Here is a 20,782-nt window from a genome sequence, read left to right as displayed (position 1 = left end):
GGTTCTTGGAAATACATTTGTCATGGATGCACTGGCCTTGGGCTGTGGGATAACACTCATACTGGGCTCAACCACAGACACGTTGTTCCCAAATACCTGTTTTATGGAATTTCCACTCACTTCTTCCTCTGCTCACAGCCACCACCATTATTCCTAAGCCGCACACAGGTCACCAAACTGGCTTGATAACTCAACAATAAGCACAATATACACAACCACAATTTCACATCGCATCACTTGAAATCTATCGACTACTCCCCACCCATTCCATTTCCTATCTTGTATTCCTCTTCCCTGTTAACTTCCCCACCCCTCTCCAACCCCTCACCTTGGTGTAACACTGCCCTCTCTTTTTTTACATCCTCCCTTTAATAAAGTATTTCTTACCCTTCCCTAGGGAGGGCTGGTGATGGTCACAATTATGCAATGAAATAAATAAATTTATTTAATTGCAATAACAAAATATGCATTGCTGTTAAAAGATTGCACTTCTTGTAGTGTTAACCTTCGACAGAATGTGCAGACAAGAGGAAAAAAAAAAAAAAAAAAAAAGATATCGGCAGAAACCGTGAAAAACATCACCTTTCGCCGTGTCCATCTCTCGGTCTACGTAGAGGTAATCCACCCACGCCCTATCATTGACAAATTTGAACACTTTCAACAGAAAATCCAGGTTAAAAGTAAAGGTCGGGAACTTAAAGGTACGCAATTTTACATGAATGATCAATTCCCTCAAGAAATAAACGAACGTCGGAAAACCCTGTATCCTATCTTTAAAGAAAATCTTCATATATATATAAATACACTGTCATACATATATAAACTTTTCTTATATATGTTCAGACTTTCATATATATAGTTATTTCCTGAACTGCTTGCCATAATATATATATATATATATATATATATATAGTCCTAGTGCCTGCCAGTCGATGAAGCCTGTTCCGTTTACCAAGGTCCGTGTGTGTTTAATAAGTCTGTGTGTGTCTGTGTGAAAGTCTACATGTTTATGCATCTGTCCATTCTTTTCATTATATCCATGTCTTTTAAGGCTTTATTACATAATGTCGGCTGTAGTCCGGGCCGCCGCCATCTTGGGTTATGTCGTCACCAGCGCGTCATCGCCACAAGTCACGCAAGCGCAGAATGACCCAAATAACTGTAAAGAGGTCTTATATTAGTCTATTTTCTTTTTAAAGTGGTGTTTTTGTGTCTTTAGACTCCAATTACATGTATGTATATAATATGTTCCCTACAATATAAACATGTTCATAATATAATTGTTTTTTATAGTTTCTGTTTCCACTGTATCCAGAATAATGATAATAATTCTCAACAAGAACTATTGATTGATTTGTCACATGACTTTTCCAGGGTTTGAGTTTGTTTTATTTAGTTTCACATCTACCTGTAGATCTATGTTTTTTACACTGATGACAACTTGTTTGTAGTTGTATTTCAGAAAGTTTCACTTTCACAGTTACAGTTGGAAACCTGGAAACTGTATCAACTAAATGAATTAATAAAACTGGCCTGTGTAAAGGCTTTTTCAAATAAAAAAAATATCCTGTGAAATCTGTGACCTATTGACCTGCACAACTCAAAGAATCAGAATCGAGAATCGTTTAGAACAGGAATCAAAATTGAGAATCGAAATCAGAGTCAGAATCATTTAAATCCAAACGATGCCCAACCCTACTCATCAGAGTCACCAGCGACCTGCTGATGGCTTCTGATTCGGGTTCCTCATCCCTCCTCCTTCTTCTCAACCTCTCTGCTGCGTTTGACACTGTAGACCACTTCCTCCTGCACCGACTTCAGCACTACACAGGTCTCTCTGGCTCCGCCCTTCAATGGTTAGACCCCTACCTTTCCTTTGACAATCATGTCACCTCCATTTGCAAAACTTTATTCCTTCACTTCTGTATTATTTCCAAACTGTGCCCCTCCCTCTCCCTTCCTGCTGCAGAGAAGCTCGTCCACGCCTTTGTCTCCTCCAGGCTGGACTACTGTAACACACTCCTCATCAGGAACCCTGGCAGGAGCCTCCAAAAGCTCCAGTATGTTCAGAACAGTGCTGCCAGGGTCCTGATGAGGGTGCGAAAACGCGAGCTCATCACCCCCATCCTCCGTACACTGCACTGGCTCCCATTCAGTCCCACATAGAATATAAGACCCTCCTGCACTCCCATCACTGTCTGCACGGTGCAGCCCCCACTTACCTCACTGAACTGCTCACACCACACACGTCAACCAAGACCTGGTCAGGCCAACAGCACCGTCTGGTCACACCCAGGACACGGCTCAAAACCATGGGCAACAGGGCCTTTGAAGCCACTGACCCCTGCCTGTGGAACGCCCTCCCAGACCACCTCAGGGCCCCACAAACGGTGGACATTTTTAAGAAAAAACTTAAATATCACCTTTTTACAGAAACTTATTTTAACAGTTAATTCCTCTTTTAGTCCTGTCTTTTAATATATGTTGTTTTATTGTTTTAATCCTGTAGCACTTTGAGGTTTGGCATCAAATGTAAAGTGCATTACAAATAAAATGTATTATTATTATTATTATTATTGTTGTTATTATTATTATTATTCATCTCTTATCACCAAGAAATTTCTGCAGACAGTGGCTTTTACCTAGTAAATAAAACTGATTCTGATTCTGATTATCAGAGCTACGCAGATGACACACAACTATATCTATCACTGAACCCAGATGACTATGGTCCCATTGAGGTGTTGTGTGACTGTTTAGAAAAAGTAAACTGCTGGATGAGTGAAAACTTCCTTCAACTAAACCATGACAAGATGGAGGTGATTGTCTTTGGTAACAAGGAAAAGAGGACTGCTGTCAGCAAGTATCTGAGTCTGGATCTTTAGAAGATAAAGACCAAGTCAAAAACCTTGGTGTTCTGATTGACTCAGATCTGACATTCAGCATCAGATCAAATCTATCACAAAAACATCTTCTACCACCTAAAGAACATCTCCAGAGTGAAAGGTTTAATGACTCAGAAAGATCAGGAGAAACTGGTCCATGCTTTTATCTCCAGCAGACTGGACTATTGTAATGGTCTTCATCAAACATCTACAGCTGGTTCAGAACGCTGCAGCTCAGGTCTGAACCAGAACAAAGAGGTCAGAACACATTACACTGGCTCCCAGTCAGCCTCAGAGGAGACTGTAAAGTTCTGCTGCTGGTTATAAATGTGTGAATGGGTTTGGTCCAGAATACATCAGTGAGATGTTAGTCAGGTATGAACCCAGCAGGTCTCTGAGATCTATGGACACAGGTCAGATAGTGGAGCCCAGAGCTCACAGTAACCATGGTGATGCTGTGTTTAGTTGTTATGCTGCAAAGAAGTGGAACAAACTGCAGCAGAGCTGAAGTCAGCATCACATGTGAACATTTTTAAATCAAAGTTAAAGGAACTTTTTTATCTACTGCATATGATTGAGAGAGAGATTTATGGTCATGTTGATGATGTCATGTGTTTGTTGATGATTTTACTAATGATTTAATTTTTTTTTTACTGACTTTAATGTTCTTGTAGATTTTAAGCTGTTGAATGTTTTCTGTTGCACGTTTTGATCATGTAAAGCACATTGTGTATGAAATGTTCTATACAAATACATTTGTCTTGCCTTACATACAGTCTCCTCCAAAAGTATTAGAACAAGGTCATTTCCTTTGCTTGTGTTTTATACTGAAGACATTGGTTTTCAGATCAAAACATGAACATAAGACAAAAGTTCAGAATTCTAGTTCTTATTTCATGGTATTTACATCTAGACGTGTTAAACAATTCAGGACAGAACACCTTTGGTTTGACCACACCCACTTTTTCAAGTGAGCAAAAGTATTCTAACAGACATTACTAAATTAACTTAAAAAGAATAACATTTCATATTTGGTGGCATAACCCATACTTGCAATAAATGCATCAAGCCTGTGACCCATTGACGTCACCAGACTGTTGCGTTCTTCATGTGAAATGCTTTTCCAGACCTTTACCACAGCCTCTTTAACTTCTTTGTTTCTGGAGGTTTCTCCTCTTCAGGAGCTAAAATGTTCTATTGGGTGAAGGTCCAGTGATCGGTCAGTCTAAGACCTTCTACTTTTCCCTTTGATGAAGTCCTTTGTAGTGTTGACAGTGTGTTTAAGGTCTTTGACTTGTTTCATGATTAAACTTCTCCTGATTAGTTTGGATGTATTTTTCTGTAAATGTCCAGACAAAATGGTTTTGTAGACTTCAGAATTCATTCTGCTGCTACCATCATGAGTGACATCATCAATAAAATGTGTTCTGTCCTGAGTTGTTTAACACATCTAGATGTAAATACCATGTAATAAAAGCTGGAATTCTGAACTTTTGTCTCATATTCATGTTTTGATCTGAAACCTAAATATCTTCAGTCAACAACAAAAACAAAGGAATTGACCTTGTTGTTCAATCCTTTTGGAGGAGACTGTTTATGTGCATAAGCACTTTCATATGTGTGTGAGAGCTAGCTTTTTCTGAATAATGTTCCTAACTGTCTCATAGGAATGGGCTTCCATTACACGTAATAAACTTTGTTCTAAAGGAATCTGATTACTGAAAACACTTGCATTACTTTCTGTTTGTTGCTTGAAAAAAAAAGGAAAGAAAGAACGTGACGTCAGAAACACCGCGTAAACTACGTCATTTGCTGCCGGTTGCGCATGCGCAGGCCCTACACCGTCACCAAAACCACAACAACCGGCGCTGAGTGTCCGTGTGTCCGGGCTCGGTCGGTTTTTCCCGGTCACGTTAGCGGGACTCCCGCAGTGAGAGGCCGCTGTGAGGCGCTCAGAAGGCGGACACAGAGCTCCGGTCCTCCCGGGGCCGCTGATGGAGGAGAGCCGCTGAGCTGCTGGAGCACCATGCTCTGCTCCCGGTGACGGTGAGGCTCACCGCGGAGGGAGGCCGACGATGGTCGCTCCGGAGGACCGGCCCGGCTCTCAGGCTCCGCCCCCCCGGATCACGTCCCTGTGAAGCGGACTGACCGAGACACACAGACCGACAGACATGCAGGCGGTGCCGCTACAGTACGACTTCTTCACCGCGGACAACGCTCCGAAATGGAGGGGCCTGTTGGTCCCCTCATTAGAGAAGGTACACATACACACACACACACACACACACACACACACACACACACACACACACATACACACACACACACACACACACATACACATACACATACACACACACACATACAGAGTTTGTGGGTCAAACAGAACAACACAGTGTGTGTTTACTGTACACACACTGTGTGGCTGATTTTTCTCTAAGTGGCAGGTCCTGATGTGTGTGTGTGTGTGTGTGTGTGTGTGTGTGTGTTACAGGTGCTAAAGCAGGTCCATCCTAACCTGGTCTCCCAGCAGGAGGCGCTGCAGTACATAGAGGAGCTGATTCTGCTGCTGCTCAGCATGTTGTGTCAGAGTCAGCCTCGCACTGTGCTGGATGTGGAGGTAACACACACACACACTCTCACACAAACACACACACAGTAGCTGAGTGTGTGTGTGTTTCAGGAACGTGTCCAGAAGAGTTTTCCTCATCCTATTGATAAGTGGGCTATCGCTGATGCTCAGGCTGCCATTGATAAGAGGAAGAGGAGGAACCCATTAGCTCTGCCTGTGGATAAGATCCACCCTCTGCTCAAGGTATCCAACGCATCCATCACATCCAGTGCATCCAACACACCCAACGCATCCATCACATCCAACGCATCTATCACATTCATCAACCCATGATCAACTTTTTCCTGATTCATAGGAACATGAATCTGAGATTGTTACTGTGACATTACCGTGACTTTATGTGATGTTATGTGACGTTACCGTGATGTTATGTAACGTTACTGTGATGTTACCGTGATGTTATGTGACGTTACCGTGATGTTACCGTGATGTTATGTGATGTTACCGTGATGTTATGTGACGTTACCGTGATGTTATGTGACGTTATCGTGATGTTATGTAACGTTACTGTGATGTTACCGTGATGTTATGTGACGTTACCGTGATGTTACCGTGATGTTATGTGACGTTACCGTGATGTTACCGTGATGTTATGTGATGTTACCGTGATGTTATGTGACGTTACCGTGATGTTATGTGACGTTATCGTGATGTTATGTAACGTTACTGTGATGTTACCGTGATGTTATGTGACGTTACCGTGATGTTACCGTGATGTTATGTGACGTTACCGTGATGTTACCGTGATGTTATGTGATGTTACCGTGATGTTATGTGACATTACTGTGATGTTATGTGACGTTACCGTGACGTTATTGTGATGTTACCGTGACGTTACCGTGATGTCATTGTGATGTTACCGTGATGTTATGTGACGTTATTGTGATGTTACCGTGATGTTATTGTGATGTTACCGTGATGTTCTGTGACGTTATTGTGATGTTACCGTGATGTTATGTGACGTTACTGTGATGTTACCGTGATGTTATGCGACGTTATCATGATGTTCTGTGACATTACTGTGATGTTATGTGACGTTACTGTGATGTTACCGTGATGTTATGTGACGTTACTGTGATGTTACCGTGATGTTATGTGACGTTATCATGATGTTATGTGACATTACTGTGATGTTATGTGACGTTACCGTGACGTTACCGTGACGTTACCGTGACGTTACCGTGATGCTATGTGACGTTATTGTGATGTTACCGTGATGTTATGTGACGTTACTGTGATGTTACCGTGATGTTATGTGATGTTACTGTGACATTACTGTGATGTTACCGTGATGTTATGTGATGTTACCGTGACGTTACAGTGATGTTATTGTGATGTTACCGTGATGTTATGTGACGTTACTGTGATGTTACCGTGATGTTATGTGATGTTACTGTGACATTACTGTGATGTTACCGTGATGTTATGTGATGTTACCGTGACGTTACAGTGATGTTATTGTGATGTTACCGTGATGCTATGTGACGTTATTGTGATGTTACCGTGATGTTATGTGACGTTACTGTGATGTTACTGTGACGTTACCGTGATGTTACCGTGATGTTATGTGACGTTACTGTGATGTTACCGTGACGTTATGTGGCGTCACTGTGATGTTATGTGACGTTACTGTGATGTTATGTGACGTTACTGTGATGTTACCGTGATGTTATGTGACGTTATCATGATGTTATGTGACATTACTGTGATGTTATGTGACGTTACCGTGACGTTACCGTGACGTTACTGTGATGTTACCGTGATGTTACCGTGACGTTACCGTGATGTTACCGTGACGTTATGTGGCGTTACTGTGATGTTATGTGACGTTATTGTGACGTTACCGTGACGTTATCGTGATGTTACCGTGATGTTATGTGACGTTATCGTGATGTTATGTGGCGTTACTGTGATGTTATGTGATGTTACTGTGATGTTACCGTGACATGTGGCGTTACTGTGATGTTATGTGACGTTACTGTGATGTTACTGTGATGTTATGTGATGTTACCGTGATGTTATGTGACATTACTGTGATGTTATGTGACGTTACTGTGATGTTATGTGTCGTTACTGTGATGTTACTGTGACATTACCGTGATGTTATGTGACGTTATTGTGATGTTACGTTACTGTGATGTTATGTGACGTTATCGTGATGTTATGTGACATTACCGTGATGTTATGTGACGTTACCGTGACGTTATTGTGATGTTATGTGACGTTATTGTGATGTTACCGTGACGTTATGTGATGTTACCGTGATGTTATGTGACGTTACTGTGATGTTATGTGACGTTACTGTGATATTATCGTGATGTTTTGTGATGTTACCGTGATGTTATGTGACGTTACTGTAATGTTACCGTGACGTTATGTGATGTTATGTAATGTTACCATTGATGTTACGTGACTTTGTGACATTATCGTGATGTTATGTGACGTTACTGTGATGTTATGTGACATTACCGTGATGTTACGTGACGCTACCGTGATGTCAGTGTGACTTTATGTGATGTTACGTGACGTTACTCTGACTTTATGTGATGTTATGTGACGTTCCTGTGACTTTATGTGATGTTACCATGACGTTATGTGACGTTACTGTGATGTTACCGTGATGTTATGTTACGTTATGTGACATTACTGTGATGTTACCTTGATGTTATGTGACATTACTGTGATGTTACCGTGATGTTATGTGACATTACTGTAATGTTACCGTGATGTTACCGTGACATTATGTGGCGTTACTGTGTTGTTGCCGTGACGTTACTGTGATGTTATGTGATGTTATGTGACGTTACTGTGATGTTTTGTGACGTTACTGTGATGTTATGTGACGTTACTGTGATGTTATGTGACGTTACTGTGATGTTATGTGACGTTACTGTGATATTACCGTGATGTTATGTGACGTTACTGTGATGTTACCGTGATGTTATTTGACATTATGTGACATTACTGTGATTTTACCGTGATGTTATGTGACGTTATGTGACATTACTTTGAGGTTACCGTGATGTTATGTGACGTTACTGTGATGTTACCGTGACATTATGTGGCATTACTGTGATGTTGTCGTGACATTACTGTCATGTTATGTGACGTTACTGTGATGTTATGTGTCGTTACTGTGATGTTACTGTGATATTACCGTGATGTTATGTGCCGTTACTGTGATGTTACGTGCCCTTACTGTGATGTTATGTAATGTTACCGTTGATGTTACGTGACGTAACAGTGATGTTACGTGACGTTACGTGATGTTATGTGACATTACCGTGATGTTATGTGACGTTACTATGATGTTACAGTGATGTTACCGTGATGTCAGTGTGACTTTATGTGATGTTACAGTTATGTTACGTGATGTTACTGTGACTTTATGTGATGTTACCGTGATGTTATTTGACATTATGTGACATTACTGTGATGTTACCCTGATGTTATGACGTTACGTGACATTACTGTGATGTTACCCTGATGTTATGACGTTACATGATGTTATCGTGATATGTAACGTTACCGTCATGTTATGTGACGTTACTTGACGTTACTATGATGTTACCGTGATGTTATTTGACGTTATGTGACATTACCGTGATGTCATATGACGTTACTGTGATGTTACCGTGATGTTATGTGACATTACTGTAATGTTACCGTGATGTTACCGTGACATTATGTGGCGTTACTGTGTTGTTGCCGTGACGTTACTGTGATGTTATGTGACGTTACTGTGATGTTACCGTGATGTTATTTGACATTATGTGACATTACTGTGATTTTACCGTGATGTTATGTGACGTTATGTGACATTACTTTGAGGTTACCGTGATGTTATGTGATGTTACTGTGATGTTACCGTGACATTATGTGGCATTACTGTGATGTTGTTGTGACGTTACTGTGATGTTATGTGACGTTACTGTGATGTTATGTGTCGTTACTGTGATGTTACTGTGATATTACCGTGATGTTATGTGCCGTTACTGTGATGTTACGTGCCGTTACTGTGATGTTATGTAATGTTACCGTTGATGTTACGTGACGTAACAGTGATGTTACGTGACGTTATCGTGATGTTATGTGACGTTACGTGATGTTATGTGACATTACCGTGATGTTATGTGACGTTACTATGATGTTGTCGTGATGTTACGTGACGTTACCGTGATTTCAGTGTGACTTTATGTGATGTTACTGTGACTTTATGTGATGTTACCGTGATGTTATTTGACATTATGTGACATTACTGTGATGTTACCGTGATGTTCTGTGACGTTATGTGACATTACTGTGATTTTACCGTGATGTTATGTGACATTACTTTGAGGTTACCGTGATGTTATGTGACGTTACTGTGATGTTACCGTGACATTATGTGGCATTACTGTGATGTTGTTGTGACGTTACTGTGACGTTATGTGACATTACTGTGATGTTACCGTGACGTTATGACGTTACATGATGTTATCGTGATATGTAACGTTACCGTCATGTTATGTGACGTTACTATGATGTTACCGTGATGTTATTTGACGTTATGTGACATTACCGTGATGTCATATGACGTTACTGTGATGTTATGTGTTGTGATGTTACGCAACGTTACAGCGATGTTACGTGACGTTACCGCGATGTTGTGTGACGTTACCGTGATGTTACATGTTGTTACCGTGATGTTACGTGATGTTACCGCGATGTTGCGTGATCGTGACGTTACCGTGATGTTACATGTTGTTACCGTGATGTTACGTGACGTTACCGTGATGTTACGTGACGTTACCGTGATGTTATGTGACGTTACCGTGATGTTACATGTTGTTACCGTGATGTTACGTGACGTTACCGTGATGTTACGTGACATTACCGTGATGTTATGTGACGTTACCGTGATGTTATGTGATGTTATGGTCCTCTCAGGAAGTTCTGGGCTATAAGGTTGACCATATGGTGTCGGTCTACATCGTGGCCGTGTTGGAGTACATCTCAGCTGATATTCTGAAACTGGCGGGAAACTATGTGAGAAACATCCGACACTATGAGATCTCTCAGCAGGATATCACTGTGGCCATGTGTGCAGACAAGGTACACACACACACACACACACACACACATACACTCTCTCTTTTAGTAAGATTGTTAGGTAAATAGTTAGTTAGCTAGCCAGCTAGGTAGGTAGGTAGTCAATTAGATAGTCAGTTTGTTAGTTAGTTAGCTAGATATTTCATTAGTTAGCTAGTTAGTTCATTAGTATGTTCGGTAGCTAGTTAGTTAGCTCGTTACCTAGTCAGGTAGGTCGATAGGTAGATAGTTAGTTAGTTAACTAACCTGCCCGTCTGACTTCAGGTGTTGAAAGACATGTTCCACCAGGATGAGGATGACATCAGTGGTTTTCCTCTGACGGACGAGGAGCCGTTGGCCAATGAGGACCAGAGTTATTACGAGGTTGTGAGGAGCATCATGGCTGACGGTCGTCAGTACCTCAGACAGTTGAACCTCATCATCAAAGTGTTCAGGGAGCCGTTCGTCTGCTGCCCCCTGCTGTTCTCCCAGCACGTACGTCTCTGTTTGTCCCTTTTACAACTTGTCTGTTTGTCTGTCGGTCTGTCTCTTTAAGAACCTGTCCAATCGACGGCGAGAAATCACCGCGGCAATGCTGCTACTGCGGGCCGATGGCGCGCAAAAACAACTACTGGGGTTGGGGGCAGGCCCCCCCAGAAAATTTTGCAAAAATGATGCTATATGGTGATTTTTGGTACTTTTATTAGCATGATGTATTTTCTCACCTATTTTTTATTTGCGTGATGCATTTACAAGTTAAAATCTGGTATCCATGGTAATGATGACAAAGAATTGAGCATCATTATCAGTTTACCTCTTCCCAGTGTAAAATGTACCAACGTATAATATAGCAGTAGTATGGGGGTGTGGTCTGTTAGTAGTCCTCTGTAGAATGCTGTCTGGTACTGGAACATATCTGTATGATTTACATCATTTATATGTGGTTTGATTGTAGTTGATTATGGTTATATATTTAGTTTTATCAATGCACATTAATATTCATAATATATCTAACACAAGCACATTTTAATGAAGCACAAAAGTTGATCATGGATGTTTAAAGTCCGTGTAAAACAGAAATAAATGAATGTTATGAGTTTGAGGTGTCGGTGGAAAGGCCTGCTCCGCCCGAGTCCGCGCGCAGATTAACCAATCAAACGATGAGTGGACCTGACGAGAATAGCGCAACAAGCGTATTTCTTTTTCCCTAAACAGAGCCAGCAGATGAATACAGTGTTGCAGTACGGTGCAGACTTTTAAAGCCTCTTCCTGTTGTGGTTTCAACAAAACATCCAGGTCTTTTAAAACAGAGCAGAGCGCAGCTCCGAATGTCTTCTCCGTGTTGGCCGCCATGTTTGTTTTGATACTGCTTGGCTCATGGGATATGATGTTTTTTTCTGTTTGGCTTGAGAAACAGCAGCACTATGACCACACCCACTTCCTTAAGCCTGGTTTAAGGTTTGGCATCAGGACCTTTTTTTTCTATTCTTTTCTTTTATTAACAACAACAAGTATACAGATGTATACAAATATGCCAGGGGTTAGATTACAATATAAATCGCATGATTATACAATTTCAAATATGATGTATTTTGAACAAATATTGAGCCTTTTTGTTATTAGAGTCTTCCATAATCTTCATATAAGAGAGTATCACTATAAAAAAGTGTAAAATTAGGTTTCTGTTTGGAGTATTTGCATTTATGAAGATACCATTTTTGCAAAAAAATTAATAATAAATGAATAATTAAATATGTCTTCATAACTTTTCCTTCTGAAGAAACAAAGTATAATAATTTCCCATTTTAAGATAAAGTCTTTGTATAGATTTCAAATTACGAAGCTGCAGAAATCCTTCCAGAAATACTTTGATTAAGAACATTTCTAAAACAGGTGTTGTATTGTCTCTGGATGATCTCTGCAAAAAGAACAGCTCATATCAATATCCCTTTTGAATTTTGTCATAAAATGATAAACAGGATAATGTTTATGGAAGATTTTGTATGAAACTTCTTTCACTTTGTTATCAGAAATTTGTTGGGAAGTGTCTAAACATTTTCCCATAAAATATTCTGTACAAAGTGAGTCCAGTAGGATACAATATGAGGAATAGATTCAAGATCTTTCTGTAATAAAGCACAAGTATATTTATTACAATTTTTATAATGAGCAAAACATATTTTCCCTATTTCCGAATTAAGTGCATAGGGGAGAAAAACAGATACTTGTGAAGGCAACTGTACACTTTTATACTTTTATACAGGGTGAAGCAGGGATTGGATGGAAAAGTACAGTGTATTGTTTGGGTGTAACTGGAAATTGACGAGTGGTTAAAAATTCAGAGTAAGACATCAGTACCCCACTGCTGTTAAAAAGTAGAGTTACCAAGACAATCTCTCATCCACTTGAAAGTGGAGGGACACGGAAGACGGTGGAACTTAAGGATTTATAACGTGGTCAAACAGGACAAAGAAACTGTGCCAACATTAGAGGAGGGGCTCCTGCGTAGGGAGCTCGTGCAACCGAAGGGCTTTGAACTACACATCCAACGAGCGTAACCGTAGCTTCGGTAAGAAACCACCACCCGGAGCGACCCCCGAGATCTATTGTTGTCAACTTCATTGTCATTAAATCAACTAGTACAGTGCCCATTGGAAGTATGCTTCATGAGCGTCCCTGGAGGTGTGATGGTTGTCACAGCGTAGAAACTTCACTATAATGTAGTCCAGCGGCTGCGGACTAGTCGACCTCTGTGCTTGTTCAGTCTGCAGGTCGGGCATGTCATCGGTCAGTCATAGACTTTTGCAGAGTAAATAAATCACAAATGAGGCAAGCATCGTGGATTCCTTCTCGGCTCCCTCCGTTACCCCGTATATTCATGTGGGTGTGCAGCTTTAGCATTGCCGTGATAACCTCCTCCATGTTTAGGATCCGTTCCTCTGCTTTCTTGTCTCGTCCAGTCAGACATTCACCTTTTTGATTTTTTCTTTTATTTTCTCAAGCTGCTCTTTGTTCTCTTGTTGAAATCCTCTCACTTCACTCAGACTCACTTCCAAGTCGGCCATTTCACACCGCGGTTTGCATTAGCTTTACCTGTTAGCCGCTAGTCGATGCTGCGCACTGTATTCTTCACCCATTAATTCCCTCAATCTTGTATTTAATGTTGAGCTTTTTCTTGGGGGCCATCTATCTATTACCATATTTAAAGTAACATTAAAGTCCCCCCAATTAAAAGAGTTGAAGTTATATATTTATAGAGCCAAAAGCATAATTTAGTTTCTATAGAATCTAATTGTTTAACGTTTTCAGGTTTTGTATTGTAGCCATATAAATTAATAATGATAAATATTGAGTGATTAAAGTCTATCACAAGATAAGTGTAGTGACCTACAGAGTCGCTGTTTGAGTGTAGAACAATACCTCCAAATGTATCTTTCAATGTAGTAACTCCAGCTGACTTTTCTGTGCCATGTGAGGACCAGATGATGTCATTACCCCATTGGGACATCCAGAAGTTGACATCAGCAGCTGTAGTGACTCTCTGGAAAAAAACAAAAGTTCGTTTTAAATTTCTTCCAGTCAGAAAAACATGTTTTATGTTTTTTAAGCATCTTAAAATGTAATTTATTTCTGGATTATTACTGACCTACTGTACCTAACTATGTGTGTTTAGTTGGACACAAACATTACAACAACGGTTTCAAAACGGGCACTTTATTTTCAATATAGACATAAGAAACTCGTAAACAAACTATAAAAGTGTATCTAGTGGACTGTCGACTGCTCTGGTCAACAGTCTCATCGGGGGTGAGGAGACCACGACCCCCCGTAGAGCGGAGAGAGAGCAGCGAGGTAACCTGGTCTACGGTCACGGGAAGTGGAGAGTTGGAGTGGGACAGCGTTGTATAGATCACTTTAAACATAACGTCATGTCTATCAGCCTCTACAGCATGTTAGTCATTGTTTACTGTTCATGTAACACACACACACACACAGTGATAATAACAGGAAACACACACCTTTTGTATCGCTACGCTAAAAGGTGAAACATGGCGGTGTGACTGGAAAAGGCAGTGACCAGGGCTGAGGTTTGGAGCTGACCAATCACAGTGCTTTGACGGGTAGTCAGGATTTTTGGGAGGTGCATGTAAGGTCACAAGGGCGGGGGTCTAGGCCTACGTACGTCTACGGCGGAGGATTTTACGCAGAACCTTAAATCAGGCTTTACAGAGCGCTCTGAGCGGAGCGCATGTGGGGCGCACTTATCAGACCTGGGATAGTGGGCGGGGGGCGGAGTGATAGAGCGTACATGCACAGCGCATACATGATTCCACCCAATATCAGCTGCAGTCTACATGAGAGGCTTCTCAACACAAAATGGGATGAAGTCAGATATGAGGGCCGTATACTGTGGAGGACCTCATCAGAACCAACATCAAGGGGCCACAAATGATGGACTATGATGCCAGGCCAGATGTTCAGCTGTGGTTCTCCAGGGGAAGATGGTTAGGAGACCCCACTATCAGAGCTGGACCCTGATAAGTTGGTTATGTTACTGTTAACTTAATTCATGTACAGCATTTCTGTAAAATAAAAAACAGAATAAATGTAACCTGTTGTTATGATCTACTGTTATTTAAAAAAAATTGTTATGTCTAAAATTATATAAAATAAATGACCTGTTATTTCAGCCACTGCTTTTTTGTGTTTTTTTATTTTTTTATTCTTATTTATTTATAGAATAAAATAACAAAACAGGCTTCCAGCCAAACATCCCACCCCAACCCCTCCCCCAGACAGTCATACCACAATCATCCACACATTCATAGTGTTGTGACAGGAAAGCAAAATAGAAATAAATAATGGAGCACAAAGTAAACAAAAATGTACGTTTTATTCTTTTATTTGTGATTTTAGTTTTCATAAAGTGGCTGTAACAAAAGCAATTTTCCCCTGGGATTAATAAAAGAATTCTGATTCTGATAACATAACAGAAAAATAAAATAAAATCAATAACACTAATCAAAAATCAATAAAATAAATACAACAAAAAATACCAAAACATTTATAACTTAACAAATGGCACACCTTTAAGAAAGTCCACCTAATAACTATATCTGTAACTTAAGTAAGTAAACAATTCATTTTTTTTCATGCTCAGTTATTTTGTTGCTATAATTGTTTCTAACATATACTAATGATAAACTATTCTAAAAGTGTTTTATACATACATTTGATATAGTTTTAGCTTTAAAAGTAGACATTTTACCCAGCAGGATAATAATATCAAAGTGTGTACATTTACCTTGAAAAACGCATAACAAAATATTCTGTGGTGTGATTCTCAAAACAATATCTATAGACCTTAACCATGACTGTACATTGACATAATACTTAAATCAGCCACCGTTTGTTGCAGAAAAACTTAATATTGACACTAAAGCATGAAAACATTTTGCAAATATATCTCAAGTCATTGTCAATCTTTACTTCATACAAAACTACAGTACGCCAGTTTAGTCAGCTATTCATCAGCATGTATGTCTATGATGTACACCCCCACCATCTCAAAAAAAGGTGCCACCACTGGAAAAGTTAGTGTAGAGCTCTGTCTTTACATACCTGGCTGTACCTGTCTGTCTCTTTAATAACCTGTCTGTCTGTGTGTCTGTCTGTCCCTTTAAGAAGCTGTCTGTCTGTGTGTCCCTTAGGACCTGGACAGTATCTTCAGTCGTATTGTGGATGTACACGAGGTGACGGTGAAGCTGATTGGTCTGATGGAGGACACCGTGGAGATGACAGATGATGGAAGTCCTCACCCATTGGTTGGGAGCTGCTTTGAGGACCTAGCTGAGGTTTGAAGTAGGGCTGCACGATTTTGAGAAAAAACCTAATTGCGATTTTTCTGACATATTGCGATTTGATTTACTATTCTTAAAAATAGTTCATACAACTAAATGCATATGCGTTTGTTTTTTTTCCCAAATTCCGTGTTTTCCATGTTAATTTTTTTTTAGAAATATTAATCATTTTTTTCAGAAAATAATAGTTTTTACCTCAAGTGAGGAAACTAGGGATATATCGATTCACTCAACTCCCGATACGATTCACGATACTGGGTTCACGATACGATTCTCTCACGATTTATTTTACAAAATGGGACTGTAGACAAATGATGACTGAAAAATATTCCTTTATTTTTTTTGGGGAAAAAAAACTAGAAAATACTGTATTATTTTCCTTTTATTTTTCTTTGTCAAAAGAATCCCTTGATAAACTATTCAAAACAATGCAATTTAACTAAAAATAAATCTTGAATGAAATAAATAAAGGAATAATACAAATGAAGAAGAAGCCTATTAATTTGAATTCTGGTTCTATAGTAAATAATGCAAAACTACATAATAGTTCATTTTCTTTTTAAACAATTGGACAGTGAGTTTTTTTTTTTTTTTTTTTTTTTTGAAACAGTCATTTCACTGTATTTACATCAGATATTTGTTTGGACCAGCAGAGGGCGCTGATAACCCAGTGGTTGGTTGGCATGCATTTATTCTAGCAGTGAAGAAGTGATGCTACGCTAGCAGACAGAGCTAATAGAAAAACGTGACTTTTGCAGATATTCACGTAATATTACAGATATTCTTTCGGTGCTAAAGGGCTAAGGAATCATTTATGAACATGTTTAAGAGTAGTAGGCAATTCCGCCCGCCGCCTACGCTTCTGGACAAGAGAAGGATAAATGGATAAATAGAAAAAAGTACTGCGATTCAATTTTCAGAGTATCGATATGAACCGTGATGAATCGATTTTTAACTGCCTTACGATTAATCGTTACATTCCAACTAGGCACACTTTTATAAATGAGCCCCCTGGACTCTGAGGCTGATGGAGACGCTTCCATAAGGAGGACAGACAGACTGAGCAGAGATCAGAACATCCTGGATATATGGATATATGGATGTTCTGATCTCCATCTACAGTAAAAGTCAGACAGTTTGTAATAACATAACAGCATGAAGTTACCAAATCACCACGTTGGATTTGTTCAGAAGTGATGACGTCTGTATTCTGACTCAGTCTGACTCTCTGTGATTACTCTGTGGTAGTTCACGGTAAGAGCAGATGAAGTGGTTTATCAGTGGTTACAGTAAAAATGACCATAAAAAACTGTAAATGTACTGATATGTAGACGTGGAGCAGTGAGGAGGAGACTTCATGTAATAAAGGAAACTTATCAGTTGAAACACAGACATTTCACTGCAACCTAACATGAGTATAGCAGCCCGCCTACCTGCCCGTTTTGATTGGCCAAGTTGTCTGAAGGGCACCCTCATCAGCCAACAGGGTGTGGCCTATGTTTCAACGTGGCATTCATGTGGATTTTTCTTAAATTGATAAATTATTGTAATGTGGCCAATAAAAGAGTGTGTTTTATAGCCCTTAAATTACTGTAAATACTAAAATGAATAAATAAGTTTATGGGTAAAATACATTGTTAATTTTTAATTAAAACGGTTAAAATACGTACACCAAAGCACATGACAAGAAAAAGTTAAACATTGTAGGTTGATTTAAAAACATTAAATATTAAATTGCAGAAGCTTCACTTATTTAATGAATAAATTATTTAAAATAGGAGAAGCTCAGGTGGTTAATTGTTTAAAAACATTTGAATAGAGCTCATTCTTCCTTTCTCTGTTTTTCCACCTTTTAAGGTTTTCAACCTGCTACAAAACTGAATACATTTTAAAAGCTGAGGTGACCTCGTGTCTTACTTCTGTCCTTTCAAGTTGGACAAGCATTGAAGAAAATAAGCTTGACATTCACAGCTTGAAAACAATGATCGAACCATAAAAAACCCTATTTCAAATAAATAAACAAGTGACGCTTTGCCTCACGGAGGGGAAAGAAAAGCCTGGTGGCCCCCCAGGCTTAGAAAGCACTGGATAGACACACAGACAGACACACAGATACACAGACAGACAGACAAACAGACAGACACACAGATACACAGACACACAGATACACAGACAGACACACAGACAGACAGACACACAGTTACACAGACAGACAAACAGACAGACACACAGATACACAGACAGACAAACAGACAGACAGATACACAGACAGACAGACACACAGATAGACAGACAGACAGACAGATACACAGACAGACAGACAGACAGACAGACACACAGATACACAGACAGACAGACACACAGATACACAGACAGACACACAGACAGACAGACAGATACACAGACAGACACACAGACAGACAAACAGACACACACACAGTTACACAGACAGACAGATACACACACAGTTACACAGACAGACAGATACACAGACAGACACACAGTTACACAGACAGACAGATACACACACACACAGACAGACACACAGATACACAGACAGACAGATACACAGACACACAGACAGACACACAGTTACACAGACAGACAGACAGACACAGATACACAGACAGACAGACAGACACACAGATACACAGACAGACAGACACACAGATACACAGACAGACAAACAGACAGACAGATACACAGACAGACACACAGTTACACAGACACAGTTACACAAACAGACAGATACACAGACAGACAGACACACAGACAGACAGACACACAGATACACAGACAGACAAACAGACAGACAGATACACAGACAGACACACAGTTACACAGACACAGTTACACAGACAGACAGACACACAGATACACAGACAGACAGATACACAGACAGACAGATACACAGACACACAGACAGACAGACAGACACAGATACACAGACAGACAGAAATAGAACGAAAATAATCCAGAAAACGTTCAGATGTGCTCAGGTTTTTATTGACAACATTGCTTAAGGCTGTACATTGCATTTGACAATTATTGTTATTGTAAAATTGTACTATTGTATTGTATTATTGTTAGTGCTAGTCTTATAATTATTATATTATCGTATTATAATTTTATATTATTAATATTTGATATTATAATTACTGGTATTCTCATTTTATTATTATTGCTATATTATTATATTACCTTATTCGGGAGGAGCTCGGAGTAGAGTCGCTGCTCCTTCACGTTGAAAGGAGCCAGCTGAGGTGGCTCGGGCATTTGTTTTGGATGCCTCCTGGTGGCCCAGGACACGCTGGAGGGACTATGTCTCTGAGCTGGCCTGGTGTCACCTCGGGGTCCCCCCAGAACAGCTGGAGGAGGTGTGCATGGATCGGGAGGTCTGGGCATCTCTGCTGAGACTGCTGCCTCCGTGACCCGGCCCCGGATAAAAGCGGAAGAAAATGGATGAATGGATGGATATATTGCCTTATTATTATTATTATTATTATTATTATTATTATGAAATATTGTTTATTGTCAATATTATTGTATTATAGTTACTGGATTTTTATTATATTATTTTGTTATTGCTATTATTATTATAACATTACTTTTATTACTGTCACTATTAATATTATATTCTATCATCATCTTCATCTTTTTTATTATTGTAGCCAAAGAACTGATATATTCAGGGAACAAGAACATAAACTAAACTATGTACTAGAATTAGGGATGTGACGATTCACTCAACTCCCGATACGATTCGATTCACGATACTGGGTTCACGATACGATTCTCTCACAATTTATTTTACAAAATGGGACTGTATATAAATGACTGAAAAATATTCCTTTATTTTTTTGGGAAAATACTATACTATTTTTCATTGTCAAAAGAATTCCTTGATAAACTATTCAAAACAATGCAATTTAACTAAAAATAAATCTTGAATGAAATAAATAAAGGAATAATACAAATGAAGAAGAAGCTTATTATTTAAATTCTGGTTTGATAGTAAGCAATACAAAACTGCATAATAGTTATTTTTCTTTTTAAAAGTGCAACTAAAATGTATTTTGTGCCTTAACAATTGGACTTAAAAAAAAAAAGTCATTTCACTGATTTGTCAGATATTTGTTTGAACCAGCAGAGGGCGCTGGTAACCCAGTGGTCGGGAGGCATGCAGATATTTTGCAGTGAAGAAGAGATGCTATGCTAGCAGACAGAGCTAATAGAAAAACGTGGCTTTTAGTTATTCAAGTAATATTACAGATATTCGTTCGGCGCTAAACGGGTAAGGAATCATTTATGAATATGTTTAGGAGTAGAAGGCA

General features: G+C 39.5%; 1 protein-coding gene across 2 annotated transcripts in view; it reads left to right on the top strand.

The window, feature by feature from the left end:
* Positions 1 to 4,715: 4,715 nt before the first annotated feature.
* Positions 4,716 to 20,782, top strand: part of sos1 (son of sevenless homolog 1 (Drosophila)) — a 38,046-nt gene continuing 21,979 nt past the window's right edge. For both annotated transcript variants that reach the window (XM_028456626.1, XM_028455861.1), the window contains exons 1-6: positions 4,716 to 5,143; positions 5,380 to 5,505; positions 5,569 to 5,700; positions 10,447 to 10,611; positions 10,873 to 11,082; positions 16,299 to 16,442. In XM_028456626.1, the coding sequence (XP_028312427.1) occupies positions 5,057 to 5,143; positions 5,380 to 5,505; positions 5,569 to 5,700; positions 10,447 to 10,611; positions 10,873 to 11,082; positions 16,299 to 16,442 (864 nt within the window). In that variant the 5' untranslated portion in view covers positions 4,716 to 5,056. The remainder of the gene's footprint in view (positions 5,144 to 5,379; positions 5,506 to 5,568; positions 5,701 to 10,446; positions 10,612 to 10,872; positions 11,083 to 16,298; positions 16,443 to 20,782) is intronic.

The sequence above is a fragment of the Gouania willdenowi genome, chromosome 1, assembly GCF_900634775.1.
Source record: "Gouania willdenowi chromosome 1, fGouWil2.1, whole genome shotgun sequence".
Taxonomy (NCBI): Eukaryota; Metazoa; Chordata; class Actinopteri; order Blenniiformes; family Gobiesocidae; genus Gouania; species Gouania willdenowi.
Note: the sequence above shows the minus strand (reverse complement) of the source record. Positions and strands in the feature narration are given on the sequence as shown.